This window comes from Natrix helvetica (genome assembly GCF_964273705.1).
Source record: "Natrix helvetica genome assembly, chromosome: 5".
NCBI classification, from domain to species: domain Eukaryota; kingdom Metazoa; phylum Chordata; class Lepidosauria; order Squamata; family Natricidae; genus Natrix; species Natrix helvetica.
Genome location: NC_138551.1, coordinates 59,305,112 through 59,322,389, shown reverse-complemented (window position 1 = coordinate 59,322,389; position 17,278 = coordinate 59,305,112). Strand labels below are relative to the sequence as shown.

The 17,278-nt window shown below is 35.9% G+C and overlaps 1 protein-coding gene across 1 annotated transcript in view; it reads right to left on the bottom strand.

The window, feature by feature from the left end:
* The window catches only part of ATRNL1 (attractin like 1), a 536,103-nt gene that overhangs the window by 180,759 nt on the left and 338,066 nt on the right, over positions 1–17,278 (bottom strand). The window contains exon 27 of the mRNA XM_081954366.1: positions 6,026–6,133. Coding sequence (XP_081810492.1) covers positions 6,026–6,133 — 108 coding nt within the window. The remainder of the gene's footprint in view (positions 1–6,025; positions 6,134–17,278) is intronic.

Genomic DNA, 17,278 nt, shown 5'->3' with positions numbered 1-17,278 from the left:
CTTTATGTCAGTCCAATCTACATTCCATAGTAATTATTATTATTAAACAAAAGTAATACCTCTAGGTAAACTTTGAGCATTTGTAGAAAATATATCTAATCTAATAATAAAAACATAGTTTTACCTCTTCATCAAAAAGAAACATCTTATACATGTTATCCTATCTCTCCTACCTCATTTTTTATTCCTGTACCTTAAATTTAATTGTGACTTCTTCTTTTCTTCTTCCAATTTAAGAGTCTATTTTTAATATCCCCATAAAGTTTGTCATAAAGCAACCTTTAGAAAAGGCTAAAGAGCATATAAATGTAAGAAATCTTATAAAATTAAGCAAGAAGTAATAAAACAAGAATAACTGCAAATGTATTAATTAATGATTTTAATCTGTCACCAAGTTGCCACATTCCAATCTCACTGATTAAAACTCCATATGCAGTATGGAGTATGTATATCATTATTTACAATGAAGGATTTGGCTTGATCTGGTTTCCAAAAGAAGGTCTGGAAATAAATTTGTACAATTCAAATATTCAAAATAGTTTTTTCTAGGCCCATGAATTTCATTGTTATATTAAACCTATGAATTCTAGTCCTTCCACAGGCACAACGCTTAAATGACTTTGGACCAGTAATTTTCTTTGGCCCAACTCACCTCACAGATTGTTTTGGAGAAAACATGAAGAGAAAAGAGTAGATAGTGGGTTTGCTGCCTTCAGTTATTTATAAAAAATATATTATAAATGTGATTCATTCCTTGAATGCCTGCATGACCAACATTAAGTAAAATGGGGAAGCTGAAAGATTGCTGTTAAATATATATAATCACCCGTTAAATAGATAGCATCATGCCCCGTTTTAGTGGCTCTCAAACGTCCCAAATTGACAGTTAAGTGTGATTTTTGAGGTGGGTAGTTAAAACAAAAACAAAAACAAACCCAATAATAGTCAGATTCCACTTGGTTTAACATACTTATTTATATTAGAATAACCCCCAAATCTCCTAGAGTGGTAGTGACCTTACCATGCTCCCTGCAGCTCTCATAAGCAATGACTAAATCAATTAATTAATGAATAAATAAATAAATGAATGGTAGCCCCAAGAATCTAAGTGTTTGTTGAAATTATTAAATATCCCATTCTAAAATTTAGGTGTGTACGTGTTAATGAATTTATACTACAAGCTTGGTAGAAGACTGATATATAACAAAATTGGTACTATATAATGGTTATAACACTACATTTATCAAAAAAATCCACAGGTCAAACTCACATAATCAAAATTGTCAGAACTATTGCCACAAAATAAAATGGTGCTTCTGAAATTATATCTGATCCAAAATTAGCTTTTAATCCAGGAAAGTTGGTTAAAGAAGTTGAAAGAAAAGAAATTATGATTTCACTACCAGTATAAATGTACTGTTTGCTGGATTGGAAAAATATATTTATTCAAATACACTGAATAATAGGTGCTATGGCAATCATATACAGTATATTCATCCATTCTACTGGTGCATTCATTCATTCATCCATTATATGCATCCATTCTACTGGTGTCAACTAACAGATATATTTAGTAAGGCCCACAGTAGTTAAAGTAAGCAAAATTCACTTCCCAATAAATAGATGGAAGGATTATATGAACGTTTATTTCCAATAAACCACAATACAAATGTAATAAAATAAAAATGTAAAAATAAAATAAGGAAATAGCTTCTTTTATCGCAGAATTTTCAGAAAAATAATTATAATGCAACTCTATGGGCTATGGGAAACTAATAATTTAGAGGAAGTGTATTTTTATTATTTGCTTTTATAAGTTCAGAACAGACTGGTAATTTAATTTTGTCATATAGTGTTCTTTCTTTATATCAAACTCTATGTTGCAGATACCACAGGAAAATCAATACAGTGCCATAGATTACTAAATATTTAGAGCAATGCCCTTTATTTCTGCAGGTTGTAATCCTTTCCCAGAAATTTTAACATTCATACCTCAAATGTTTTACTATCAAAAGTCGAACACAGGCGTGCAGTGAACACAAATAAACACCAATAAAATTACCAGAATTGGGGAAAGGGAGTTATTAACAACTTTAAAAATATAGAATTAAAATGTTTCAGTTTCTCTATTGTCTGGTTTGTAGATAAACATGTCATATAAAAGGGAAGCAATTAACTTTTCATGTTTATTTTGAACATTTAATTAAAAAATAATAAAAAGCATATATTTCCTGAAGATCTCTGTCATTTGAATATCCTAAAAATATATTCTCTAGAACATTACAAGTCCAACACTTCCTGCCCTTTTCTTGATTCCATGCTCATGGACACATGCCCATCTACATAGCACCACCTCAGCTTCACCCTTGTTTTAAAATAATTCAGTAGAAATAAAGGACACTTTCTTTATTTTCCTTCCATATGCTACTTTATAAAGAGAAGATATTTACTTTTTCTAAGCATCCTCTCTTTTCTTCTTCTTACTGGTAATGTATACTGTAGATAGGAGAAGACTCAGAGTAAGCCTGCTGATTTATCCTTCAATATGCCCAATAAATGTGCTATGGAAATGTACTGGTTGCTGAGGATTACCTTCTTTAAGAAAGGAATGCCACTGCTACTCAAATAGACTAAAATAAAAATATTTTGTGATTTAGTCAGTGTAATTCTGTTCCAGGGCCAGCACACTATCATAGTTTAGTTACACAAATATACACAATTTGGCTACTTGAGCCATGGAGAAAAAAAAAAAACAGTACGGGACTCACTAGATATTTCATATTGCAGTCATAATCCTTGACTATTTGCTAAACAAGTTCATATTATACAATACAATACAATAGCAGAGTTGGAAGGAACCTTGGAAGTCTTCTAGTCCAACCTCCTGCCTAGGCAGGAAACCCTATACCGTTTCAGACAAATGGCTATCCAACATCTTCTTAAAGATTTCCAGTGTTGGGGCATTCACTGATTAATTGTTCTAACTGCCAGGAAATTTCTCCTCAGTTCTAAGTTGCTTCTCTCCTTGATTAGTTTCCACCCATTGCTTCTTGTTCTACCCTCAGGTGCCTTGAAGAATAGTTTGACTCCCTCTTCTCTGTGGCAACAGAGACTGGAACACTGCTATCATGTCTCCCCTAGTCCTTCTTTCTATTAAACTAGACATATCCAGTTCCTGCAACCGTTCTTCATATGTTTTAGTCTCCAGTCCCCTAATCATCTTTGTTGCTCTTCTCTGCACTCTTTCTAGAGCCTCCACATCTTTTCTACATCGTGGCGACCAAAACTGAATGCAGTATTCCAAGTGTGGCCTTACCAAGGCCTTATAAAGTGGTATTAACACTTCATGTGATCTTGATTCTATCCCTCTGTTTATGTAGCCTGTTTATGCTCCCAGGATATTCCTGTGAGTTATATTCTAAAACATCAGAAGTTTGCCTGTCTCTATCACTAGCGACTACTTAAGTGATCATGTAGGGGTAAAAGAAAAGCAAACATAAGCAAAACCAATTAGACAGCTCTACAATCTGTATCTCTTTTAGGAGCCAATGATCTGTTAATTTTGATAGCGAATATCCAAATATTTTATCCAAATATATATGCAAGATTTTTTTATTACAGGTAGTCCTGTGTCAGGACCATAATGGAACCTGCTCATTAGAGTCAAAAGTAGGAACAATGTTAAATGAATTGCTTCACTATGCATTTGTTAAACAAATGCACAAGGTATTAAATGGAGGGGGGGGGAGTCCTGGGAAGGCTACACAGGCACAAGCAGAGTTGTGTGAGGTCTCTCAGGGACCCTTCCATCTTGCATGCAGGCCCACCATACAGCTGACTCCCTTGCCAGTGAGCAAGAATGAGGGAGAAAAACCCTGGGCATGCGTGCCATTTTAATTCTGCCCCTGCCCTTATCCTGCCAAGGTTCCCAGCTTTCGTGTAGCAAAAAAGGAACCAGTCTTTCAGAGCTTTGTGTACCCATCAGCCTGTCACTGATCAGCTGGACATTGGGAGCAGTGGTGTGTTTCTATTTTTTTTTTTTACTACCGGTTTGTTCGTGCACATGTGACACTTCTGTGCATCCAGACTAAATTCTCACTCTGCTTTCCAAATTCTAACCCTTTTAAAAACCTTACCTTGACTCTAGGCTGAAGGGTAGAGGAATGAAGTGATAAGGAAATAAAATATTTCTGTGGCTTTTTCTCTTCAACTAAAAAAAAAAATCATCTCCAAAAGATGTGCAACAAAATGGAGGACACTTGTTCTTTGGAAGATTTGGCTGTCTATCTGAAGGCAAAAGGCAGGAGAGCTTTGCAGTCTCCTGATGGACAGCAGATTGGCAGCCTCCTGATCCTGCAAAAAGCTCTCAAAGCAGCTGCCGTTTCTGCAAGGAATTGTTGGAACCTTGAAAATGGTGGCTGTTTCCAGGTGGCATGAGTGCTGCAGGTCTATTGGGGAAGGATGGAGGCTGAAAGATAGGGACGGCAATGCTACAGTATACCCGTGGTCTGTGTGATGGCAAAGGACCAAGGACCATTTCAGCTGTCCTAGCATTGAAATAAAAAGGGACTCAGTGGCTAAGACACTGAGCTTGTTGATCAGAAAGGTCGGCAGTTTGGCGGTTCGAATCCCTAGCGCAGCATAATGGAGTGAGCACCTGTTACTTGTCCCAGCTTCTGCCAACCTAGCAGTTCGAAAGCATGTAAAAATGCAAGTAGAAAAATAGGAACCACCTTTGGTGGGAAGGTAACAGCATTCTGTGCACCTTCGGCATTTAGTCATGCCAGCCACATGACCACGTTTGGACAGCGCTAGCTCTTTGGTTTTGAAACGGAGATGAACACCGCCCCCTAGAGTCACGTATGATTAGCATGTATGTGCGAGGGGAACCTTTACCTTTACCCTTGAAACAGCGTTGTATATAGTTTTGGAATGTCACTCCTAACTTTGAACTGTCATTAAGTGGCCTATAGTTACTTGAGGACTACCTGTATAAATAGACTGGTTAATCTCACACTTATCCTATTCCCATTAATCAACGTCTCAGTTTGAGTAATTTATACATCTAAGGACATATAATGTCTCCTGTTTCTTTAAGTTGTGAGAACGGGAACTATGGCTACAATGAGATCTGTGAAATAATATCCAAGCAAGAGGTCATACTTCTATTTTTTCCTAAATCATTCATGTTCGTGCTTGTTTCTCTTATGAGAAAGACCTCAAATTAAGTATAAGAAATGACAGATATAACACAAGTTTCTTTATAACTTGGAAAAATATCAGAAGTGTCCGTGTGTGTGTGTGTTTATAAAAATGATTACATACTGTATAAACAATGGTAGTTAAAGATACAGAACTATGTTACTAGACTGAAGAAAAAGCTGGTCCTAGTTTATGTCAGGTAAGCATTATCATCCTTTATTCACAGTTCTCTTTAATTTTAGGTGATACTTCCAGAATCTCTTTTGTGCATTTTCATGCTATTCCCCTGCCATGTTGTATTGTTTAGCATTTTATAATTTCTTTTTCAGAGCATTGCCTTTACAATAAAAAATGTTAGAATGCATCCGTTAATCACAAACATCATATACCCATAAAATAATATCTCTCCAAACATAAAATATTAAATCTGAATAAAGAAATGCAATGTAAATCTCATTTAAAAGTATAATCCTAGTAAATTAAGATGGATATGAACTGTTAACCAGGGGGCACAGTATACTCAGAAGACCAAACATGAGGCTTGTTTAATACATGCAACTAACAGTTGTCTGCCAAAAAAAAGGGGCTGCCAGGTGAGCAGATTGTCATTGCAGGCGAGGCTAATGGATCCTCTAGTGGCTTTTGTTACTGCTCATGTTACACTACTGAAATGATGAGCCTTGAAAATGACACAACATATGTAGCTTCAACTTGTTGGCTACAGGTAATCCTCCTCTTTTTGGTTTCAGAAGCAGATGCAGATGAGACTAGCAATATAATTATGCAAATTGAAATGGTCCCTAGTCAGCGACACAGTGCCTACCTCTAATGGACCTCGTAGAAAGTCTGTTTGTTCAGCTCCTATTTCGAGTGCTACATCCACAGAAGCAAAAGGACGGCTGGCCATCTGCTGTCGCTCTCGCAAAAGTTGCTGAAGAAAGAAAAAAAAGTATGTTAATAAAGTATATTGAAAATTGAATATTTAGTACAGTCAATCAATGATTCATTTAATATTTACCCACTAATGCAAAATTGGAGGTTCTGAACTATATGTCCAAAGGAGTTCAGTTGTGTGATAACACACCTTTCTATTCTTGGGGGGAAAAATCATAATAAAACCAGAAATGTTTGTTTGCTTGTTTTTATGAAATCACAAGGGAACAACCTCATTCTCCGTGTTTCCTTGATTTCCATGCCATTGAATCAAGTACAGGTTGATCTGGGTTTTTCTGCTATTTTTAGTACCAAATACTTAGTCCTCGATTTACAACAGTCCATTTAGTGGACATTTGAAGTTACTATGGCACTGAAAAAGTGACTTATCATCATTGTTCACACTTAGGACCAATGCAGCATTCCCCTAATCACATGATTAAAATTCAGACACTTGGCAACTGACTTAGGATGTTTGCAATGTCCCAGGGTCATTTGATCACTTTCTGTAACTTCTGCCAAGCAAAGTCAATAGGTAAGTCAGAGTCACTTAACAACTGCATTACCAACTTAACAACCGCAACCATTCACTTAACAACTGTCACAACAATGGTCGCAAAATGGGGCCAAGCTCACTTAACAAATGTCTCTTTTAACACCAGAAATTTTCAGCTCAATTGTGGTTGTAAGTTGAATGCTATCTGTACATTTCTGAGAGATAAGCTATTATAGAGATAAGGTAACATTTGTTTTCACTTGGAAAAAAAATAAGATGGAAAGTGAGAGTCATGTTGAAAGTGCTGTTTCTTCTTAAAATATGCACTATTCCTTACTGCTCTAGGCCCATTCACACACATATCTATTTACTTCTCATATTTATATAGGAGAATTAGTATGGCTATGGTTTCAAACAGTGTTTAATTATTTGTTGTGGCCCAGCAGGAGCCGTTGGAGCTGCCACCAGACTCCGACAGCAAGGGTCCCTATGAGTCGGCTCTGGAGGATGTGGAGGACCCTGGACAGGGTTCCGACTCCGAGCAGGGATCAGAGAGGCTGGTTGGCCACCAGGAGGTGCCTGAGGCATGGAGTAGTGGTGAAAGCCAAAGGGAGGGTGCTCCTGATGTCATGCCTTGGAACAGTGGGGAGGAGACAAGGGACAGTGAGTCAGACGTCAGCAGTGAGTTGTTGGATGCTCGTTACCGGCGAGCTAATAGGCGTCAGGAGCAATTGCGCCGTTACAGGAGGTAATTGCACTCAGCTGATGATAATTAGACTCCTCTCCAGACTATAAAAGACTGCTTGTGCACACGCCTTTTGCAGAAGTCAACGCATGAACTAATGTGGGAGTACAGTCTTGTGAGCGTGGCAGGCTGGATTGCTGCCAATGCTTATCAGTGCCGGATTGTTATGAAGGCTTATTTGTGTTGGATTGCTGCCAAGGACCTGTCTGCTTGTAAATAAATCTGGTGAAGTATCTTTTGCTCGGAGTGTGTGTTGGTGGTGGACGAGGGGAGTCAGAACAATTATTATTATTATTTTTCCATTGAACCTTATTAGAAAAAAAATGCTAAATAATCTTCTCCATCTTTCCATATTATTTGTCCAGGAAGTATTAGATATTTCAGTGGTAGAAGAGGAATTAGACAAAAAGATACAAATTAATTGTGTAGCAGCAAAAGTAACCACAATAAAAGAAGACAATGGCATGGATTGTATGGAAAATCATCATAGTTCTAATATGATTTTCTTTCTCCATGGTTAGAAATCCCAAACCTTATAGCTGGCAGAAATCCTGTGTGATAAAATCTGACGACTTAACAACAATGATATAATGTGATAAGGTCAATAACAAGAGTCAGAATCTTGAGAAAGTGATCTTGCTTACATTAAAATATGTTGAAAGCTTCTTTTAATCAAAATAAATTGTGGTTACTTTCACTTACTCTGCTAATTACTGTGTGAAGCTGTATTTTCTCAGATATCATTTTGGTGCTCTCCTAAAATCACATTTATTTGCATCTGTCTTTGTTGTAGAACTTGAATTCTGATACACAAAAGCCAAAGGCAATTCAGTAGGGAACCTTGAGTGTTAAAGCTTCAAAGCGAAGTAATACATTAATGTACAAGTTATCATTTATAAAATTAGCCGGCAACCAGTGTGTCATGTCACTGCCTAGTTCTTTATATGTTAGAAAAAACACATAAATCATATTCAAATTATCAAATGTTCCTCATACACATGCATATAACATTTTTCTAAACAAAGACCTGAAATCTTATATCATATAATACAAACTCTCTGAATCTGTCCAGGGAACAAGACCTTTCAGCCTTTAGATTCCCTGTGTATTTGTACTGTAGTCAGATGGAGTTATTACTAATAGTGTCTGCAGATGCTTAATCACAGTGCCTTCTCTGATTACTTAAACATGAAGAATAATGTCTGAGTATCAGAGAACATTATTACAGCGGTGTTAGTGCAACTGTGTAACTTAAAGACTCACACTATACACAGATTGTCAGAAACTCCAATGGCAGGCGCAAACAACCAGATTCACACATGAAGAGTTTAATTAGCTGTTTTATTGCTCAAGCCTATACGTAGGGATCTCCTCAGACTAATGTTTGTTGCAGCTACATGATATTACATAATGTTTCAGCAACATTCAAGGTGGGTTGGACTTTGCCCTTTCTACCCTCTTAAGGACTCTGCGCTAATTCCCCATTTGACTTTTCTCCTGGTTCAACCAATCTGTCTCCTATCCACCGATATCACAAGTTATTCAGTAAGCCACAATGTACAACCTTTCCAAGCTAATTTATGTTTTCCTTTGAACCTAGAATAATAATAATACTTATTAAACAAAGCAAATAAAAATGACGAGCAGCACTAAATACTACAAATCTTACTTCTATGCATTTGAAAAACTAATAAAGGCAATATTAAATATTTAAGTCAAATTAGTTGCCCAATTAAGTTTAGTTGCTTGCTTCTTTATATGAACTGAGTTTATCTGCATTTAAAATTAATTGCCTGAGCTGAATTTACTTAAAATAGTACACCTAGACACTAAAGGATTCCCGGAGAAAAATATTACGATAGATTTGTAGTATACCAGGAACAGGCAAACAGTGAACGCAGGAAAAGGGGGCTGTTTTAGGTCTTGTTGACACAAGAGACTTAGGCTCCCACTGTCTTCACACTAAAAGGGAAAAAATGGTCCTCTGAGGTCATGATAGCTGGTTGAAGTGAAGGCAAATAGAAGGAGGAAGAAGCGAGAGACAAAAGGATGCTGCTGCTGTTACTACACTATCACTCTCCCCTCCATTGCATGTATTCTGAATTGGAAATGACTGTGAAAAGGAGAGATCCTGAGGGAGTTTGGTCCACGGTGAAGCTGTGAGGAAATGGCCGTACAAACCTTGTCTTCCTTGTCTTCTCCTTCTCTTCAATTGCTGTCCAGGAACCTGAATCTTTTTATTTTTGACAGCCCATCTGAAAGCTATATACACAAGTTGCTAAGATTTGCTCGAACAATATATTTCCTGGCTTTGATGTGTGAGCTGAATCTCAATCCAAGCTAAGCTCTTCGGCATAAAGTACTATACTCTATACATTACTAATACTATTTGTTTTAATACAAAGAAGAATCTGTGCTTAGGCTTAATGTGACTATTCACAAAGGGGCAAAGATGAGTATGTTAATGTATGCTATGCTAACCTATTTGGTTTTCTCAAAGGCTTGGAGGGTGTTGGAGAAGGTGTTGGAAGGGTGTAAACAAAATGGAAAATATTTTGTTTCAAACTCAGAACAAACCTGCTTTCTGATAGAACACACCCACAAAACAACTCAAGTGTTCAGTGTTGACTTAACATCTTTTATCACACTGCCATTGCTGCATTCCCCGTGGTCATGTGATCAAAATTCAGATGCTTGGCAACTGGCTCATGTTTATGATCGCTGCAGTGTCCCAGGGCTCGGGAAATTTTGGACTCAATTGTAATTGTAAGTCAAGGACTATCTGTATCTGAACATCAGGCACATACATCCCACAGGTTCATGAGATCTAGTCCTACTCTAATAGAAGTGATAGCATAACACTCAGTGCTCTCCACCTTCATTATAAGATGTTTCTTCAGAGTTTAGTTTCCTCCATCCTTTCCATCAAAGGGAAGAATGGTCTTGCAGTTTACCATAAAAGACCAGTTTGCTGTCTTCTCCCTTGTTTTGTTACTCCAACGAGATAATAGTGAAGTATGAGAATGGGGCATGGATTATCTATCAGTTTTCATATTATTTTGCTGGTTGGGAGGAAAGAGTCCTAACTGACTAAGGAAAGATGATCACAGTTCCTAAGTGCTGTATAGCAGTATAGGTAGTCCTAGACTTACGACCACAATGGAGTTTTGCCCCATTTTAGGAACACTCTTGCCACAGTTGTTAAGCAAATCACTGCAGTTGTTAATGTAGTAACATAGTTGCTAAGTGAATCTGGGTCCCCATTGACTTTGCTTGTGAGAAGGTCAAAAAAGGAGATCACATGACCCTGGGACACTGCAACCATCATAAATATGAGCCATTTGCTTAAGCATCCGAATTTTGATCATGTGACCATGGGGATGTTGCAATGTTTGTGCAAAAAACAGATATAAGTCAGTTTACAGTGCCATTGTAACTTTGAATGATTGATAAACGAATGTTGTAAGTTCAGGACTACCTGTACAACAATCACTATGGCCAGTGAGGTAAAGCTAAAACTTATTTGGAAGTTCTCTAGATTCTCAACAAAAGAAACAGGGATGTTTCATTTCTTTAAATAAATTAGGAGGGCATCCAGCCAATCTATTACAGCAAGAGAAAGAAAAAGAAAAGAAGACAAATCTAACCTTTCTTATCAAAATTTGGGCAAGATTAAACAGCTAGCCAGAAGCCAAGAAGATTGTGGTATTCCACAATCAAATATAGATAAAAGTTAATTTACACAATGTATTCCCATTCCTATCAGGTTTGTTTTCTTCTATTGTTAAATCACTTTTCTTTTTTTTAAAAAAATGTCCGTTACTGTCTGCTTGAATAAATTCCTGCATGAATAAATAAAATATGTCAATACAGTATTATTATGAAATCAGAAAGCATTGTGAATTGTTTTGCTTGGGACCAGAATGACCCAGGAGCAATGAGGAGGACTGGGACTGCCTGATTTGAAATAGTATTTTGCAGCCTCCTGCTCAGTATAGACAAAAGAGTGGCTTTTGCTGAGAAGTAGAACATTTTAGAATTAGAAGGGCATGATTGGACATTCATTTTCTACGGGGTAAAAAAATTAATGTAGATTTTAAGAATCATTATATTGGACGTTCCATATTGAGTATATGGAACAGATAAAATCCAGACTCTGTCAAAAATGCTTTTAAGGGCCTAATACAAGTAGCATTTCACAGAAAGAAACAGTAGGTAAAGAGCATTATTATAGCAGGAACATGAAGAATATAAGATGAAATCAAAAGTCCAATTATCTGCAGGGAGATTTAGTTTTCAATAGTTTTCATATGTATAGTTAAGAGAAAGATTTAAGGTAGATAACAGGACATTGGGAATTGAACTGAAAAGATGTGGAAGTTGAACTATGCATATACAAATGATGAACATGTAATTGCTAAAATGAATAAACTTATATGAAATTTGATAAAAAAAGATATAGGAAAAGACTTGTAAAATAAAATGTGCTAAGAACTTTAGATACAACATAGTAATGGAACAATGGGAAAATATGGAACAATGGCTAGAAGGATTGAAATTTACATTTTTTAAATTCAAAAAATATTTTTATAAAATGATATACTGTTGACATATGGTTCCAGAAACAAGGTCTATAATATATAAAGATACCTCAAATTTATGTTGGAAACATGAACAATGTGAAGGTTATGTTATCATGGTGGACATAAAAAAAACCTAGACATTTCTGAATTCTATTATGTTTGATTTGAGAAAGATCAATTAAATTTATTAGTGACTGGAAACCATTCACTGACTTTTTGCAAAAAAATTTTTCCAAATTTATATGTTTGAAGATTAGAAATGATTTGTGAAAGGAGATTATGATGTAATCTCAGAGGCAGACAGTTAAAATCTAACCATAGTGGTTATCTATATATTTCTATATATCTTAGCTTCTTTTCGCCTTGAGCAATTTCAACCAAACTTGGTACACAGATGACTTACCCTCTGGAGACAAACACTACGGGGATAAGACACCCCTAGTACATGAGTGTGTTTGTGTGTGTGTTTATGTGTGTCTGTGTGTGTGTGTGTGTTCTAGCATAACTATGGAACGCTTTGAGCAATTTTAACTAAACTTGGTACACAGATGACTTACTCTCTGGAAAAAATACTGCGCAGTTAAGACACCCCTAACACCCCTTGGTGTGTGTGTGTGTGTGTGTATGTATGTGTGTTCCACCACACTCTGGAACGCCATTACTGACCTTAAGAGAGGACTATCAATACAGTGAAAAAAATCATCCTTGAAATCTTGCCTGAAACTGGCAATCGTAATTGAAAGTGTTTACACACTAATTTGTACCTTTCAAAGACTGGACATAAACTGTGGGGTGGATGTTAGCCCATACCACATATCTATCTCCTGTTTTTTTTCCCACATTACAACAGCCAAAATCATCTCTAGAACACTTGTATGAAATATCTCAAAGGAGAGCCTGTTAAAATTTTAATTCTAGAACAAGATGGAAACTAAATTGTTTAGGATTATTTAAGTCAATAAAAAGTTGCCAAAGCACTGTATTATTAAATAGGATTTTTGACTTGGTATTTTGAATATTTCATAATATACCAGCTAATGAAAGGTTTCAGTCTGAACTGTATAGGAAATACAAACACGTTTTAAATGACATTTTTGGCATAGGAATTTGTAGATAATAACAGCCATTCATTATAATCAAAGTAAGGTGGTTACAAAATTATTGTTGTTTATATTCACATGCTGTTGTCATTGTAGTGAACAAACACAATTATCCATCTGGGAAATAGGACCTGTTGTGCATGATGATGTATATGATTATCCTAGATTAGACATGTTTGATAATTCATTTTAATAAATATCTAAAACAAATAGATAAAAAGGTTGATTCTGCAGAGGTCGCCAATGTATTCAATATCATTAACTCTTCAAGTAGGAAAAGATACTGTGTTCTATTCATTTAAATGTATGAAATCAACTCTCTCATTTGCACGTTTATAGTCTAAAAACATGGATATAAATATGTAGCAGTGCATATCACTTACAGTAGCTTTCAAAACTAGTAACTAAATCAGAATGAGTTAATTACCAATGAACCTTCTATCATAGCAATATAGGAAACACCTTTGTCTCCATTCTGCATTCAGGACTTTGTTTGGGATAAAGGGCGAGAATAATAATAGAGAATAACAGACAGACATGTTTTACAATAAATTTGGCCATGAAGAAAAAAAGGTTATGGCCATGAAGAAAAAGGTTACTAACTAAAAGTAATCATTCATGGAAATGGTATTTCTAAAATACAGTTCCCATATACTTAATGCTTTAATGTATAAGCTTTAGCTTTTAGTGTAACAATAATTTTTAAAAGGTCAGAGTTTATTAATGTAATTTTCTTCAAACTGTTATCTACATCAGGATATTTTTGAAGTATATAGTTAGTGGGAGAATAAAAGGAAGAGGATACACAAGATTAACTCACAGGTTTCAAGTGAAATTCACCAAGAGAAAATAATCCTACCAAATTTAAGCCATAATGTGGTCAGGTGTGGATGATTACTCAAAAAAAAAAAAAAAAAAACAGAAGTGGGAGACGGAATCACAATCTGAACAGTTCTTCCACATTCATCACTATACATATGTCAAGGAATCTTGGTAAATTCTTGGGGAACCCCCATAGGATGACGGAATAAAGCAAAAACTGTGCATATATAGATATGCATCAATATTTCACACAAACTGTCCTGATGAGAAATGCCATCTATAACAATCACACACTTTGGATAACTAAAAACAACGGGGAAGATATGTATACCTTGCAATTGATTTTGTAGCTTGTATATAGTGCTAGAACTCAATATTATCTTTTTTAAAAATACAAATAGAACATTGGGCTCACTTGTAGGAAAACTCAGTATGAATTAAGCGCAGTGTTTAAAATTTAATCCACGGCAATACTGAAGCCAGAATCTCTCAGACAACGTAGTGCAGCTGGTTGAGATAGCAAAATGTCCTTGGCTGGCTCATAGTGAACTCTTAATACAGAAAATTGCCTATTTCAAAACGTGGGGTGAAGGAGGGCAACCCAGCCAACTGCAAGTAGAACAGCTGTGCAATTCTGCTTACATAGCCAGAAACAGAACATTAGCTTAAATGCTATCTTAACTATACAGATGAGGTCTTATTTGGTTGAAAAATTGCTAGCAGTTATTTTTCTTTAAGGGCATTTTGTATAACTATTTATACGCTGAATGTATAAAGTAAATCTCAGTAAATCTTGGTGTAGCAGGGGAAATGGCTAATTATATGTTTGTTTTGTTTTGCAGGAGCTACAAGCTATTTCTGCCATATGACAATTGACACTTTTACCATCGTAATACCATCTTCAAAATGATATAATTGCAAATAAGCATTTTTACAGATGTGACAATGTCCAAAAATTAATGGAAAGGTTTTATTTCAGAAATGATGCATACAATTTTTCTTAGAGCAATATTTTTAATCTACTAATCACTACTCGTGAATTCCATTTCCCATTTTAAACATAACAAGAAATTAACTTAAAATCATATTCACATTAACAACATAAATACTTTTGAAACAAAATATATTCAATGAAAACAGGTAAGAGTAGTGTGTTCACTACTTCAATGGCATATCACAGGGTCTTCAAGATGCTTTATTCAATATCAACCAAGATCTAGAAATAGTTAGTGAAGGATAATTCATTCACTCCGTTTTCGCTGGCAGAGGGCCAGCAAAACAAACTAAAAACAAAACAAAAGATTAAAGTTTGGGATTTCCCAGGTATTGATTAAATGTTATCACTTGGGTCTTAAAGAGTATATGGGTTAAATTATTTCTCAGTTACATATGGTATTTTGAAACTCTTCCAGAAAAAAAAGATTATGTGAAAAAAGGGGACACAAAATTTCCAGCATTTCCACAGCAGTAGTATTGTCTTACTATGCCTAACTTTCCCTGGCTCCCATATATTATGTGGCCAAAATGTGAGAAGTGCTTTCTAATTCTGAGACAGAATGGGAAGACAACTGATAGTCCTAGTGTTAACAATGAGATGGCAGAGCCTTTCCCACTGGTCAATGGATTGTACAAGCTATTATTTCCCCCCAAAGTTTCTCTGGTAATATTATGCACAGATGTATCACAGTTGCTGGGACACTCATAGATCCGACCCATGGGGTGCTTAGATCTGGTTCGTGGGGTAGCCCTGGAAACAGCAAAAAAAAAAAAAATGCTCCGCTGTGCCAGCCTCCGTGCGCAGCCCCCAAGCTCCATTTTCACTGACAGACGGCTAGCAAAACAAACTAAAAACTAAACAAAAGGAGAAATGTTTCCCCTTTTGCATTTGAGCATGCAAGAAGGGACAGGAAAGGAGAAAGGTAAAGAGGAAAGACAAAGAAAAAGAAGGAAAGATGGGAAGAGAGTAAGGAAGGAAAAGGAAGTCAAGAGGGGAAGGAAGAAGAAAGGAGAATGAAGAGGGAAGGAAATAGAAGATGAAGGGAGGGAGGGAGATTATAATGAGTGAGGGAGGGTCTGAGGAAAGTCCTGCCTTAACACTTGGCCACCACAGGTGCCCCAACAGTGATGTTAAGCTGGGCATGCCCACACTGGCCTCCCAAGGTCAAACCCTGATGCAGTCTTCAATGAAATCGAGTTTGACCTGGTCTAAGTGATAGACATCAGTTAATGGTCACCGGGAAAGGATCCACTCACACCCTAAAATTACAGCTGTACCCATATGCTCATTTGCATTAAAGTTCGCACTGGAGAATTTTCTACCCAGTCTTAAAGATACATTTTAGGATTTAAATTCTATTCACTGGATCACTATTTTCAGTGAAGGGACATTTTTAAAATTTTAGTTTTTGACCTTCAAGCTTAATCAATATATTGGCAAGAAACAACTACTTTCTTTAACTCTGCAGTTGTAAATGTTAATAGGAAACTCAATACTTTTCCTTCTATTCGCTCTGAACTTGCCTGTTGTTCTTCCAACTGAAGAAGCACTTTGAAGTCACAAGCAGAGAATTTCCCTTAGACTGGCAATATACTTCAAAACAATTTTATTACAACAGGCTTTTTAAAATGAGAAAACTGGAAATATATGAAATTAGTCTTAGTATTAAGGTCTCATACGCTGTCCCAAATTTCAAATGTGTGTGTGTGTGTGTGTGTGTGTGTTTGTGTACACGTACGTATTCATAAATCTCAAGATAAATCAGTTAACCAAATGTACTATGCTAGTTAAAGTCCTGGCTTAGCCAAATATATTTTAACAATAAAAGAAGAAACCCAACTGATAAAGGACTATTCAAATTAATCATTTGAAAGTATCAAGCCAAATGATAATATGCCTTTTATTTGTTGCATAAATCTGCCTAAATAAGACCCATCTAGCAAGGATAAATTCAGTTTTAAGCTTTTAATTTATGCTGCTTAGTAAAAAGGTTAAAGTGATGCATGTTCATTCATTAGTCTATACCAATTAGCGGTTTCACTTTTAATTTAATTACATTTTACTCTAAAATAACAAAGACAGTATTGTTTGATTTTTGCAAAAAAATGGTGGCATTACAGGTTACAATAAATTTAGGAAATAAGTATTCATGATTACTGCTCTTGCCTATTCTGGGGTCCTCTCTCCTCCAATGAAACCCCAAATGGATCCGCAGATTTTACTTTCTACTGTAGCTTAGGATGATATAGTTAATGTTCAGTATAAATCATTAAAATAAGCTGGTTTCATAAACAATCATTTGGAGCAAATTACAGATTTTCTATGTTTAGCTGATATGATAAATTTGAGTTAAAACCAAAGCTTTAGTTCAATAGTTTCTGAACTCCATTTTTGAATTGT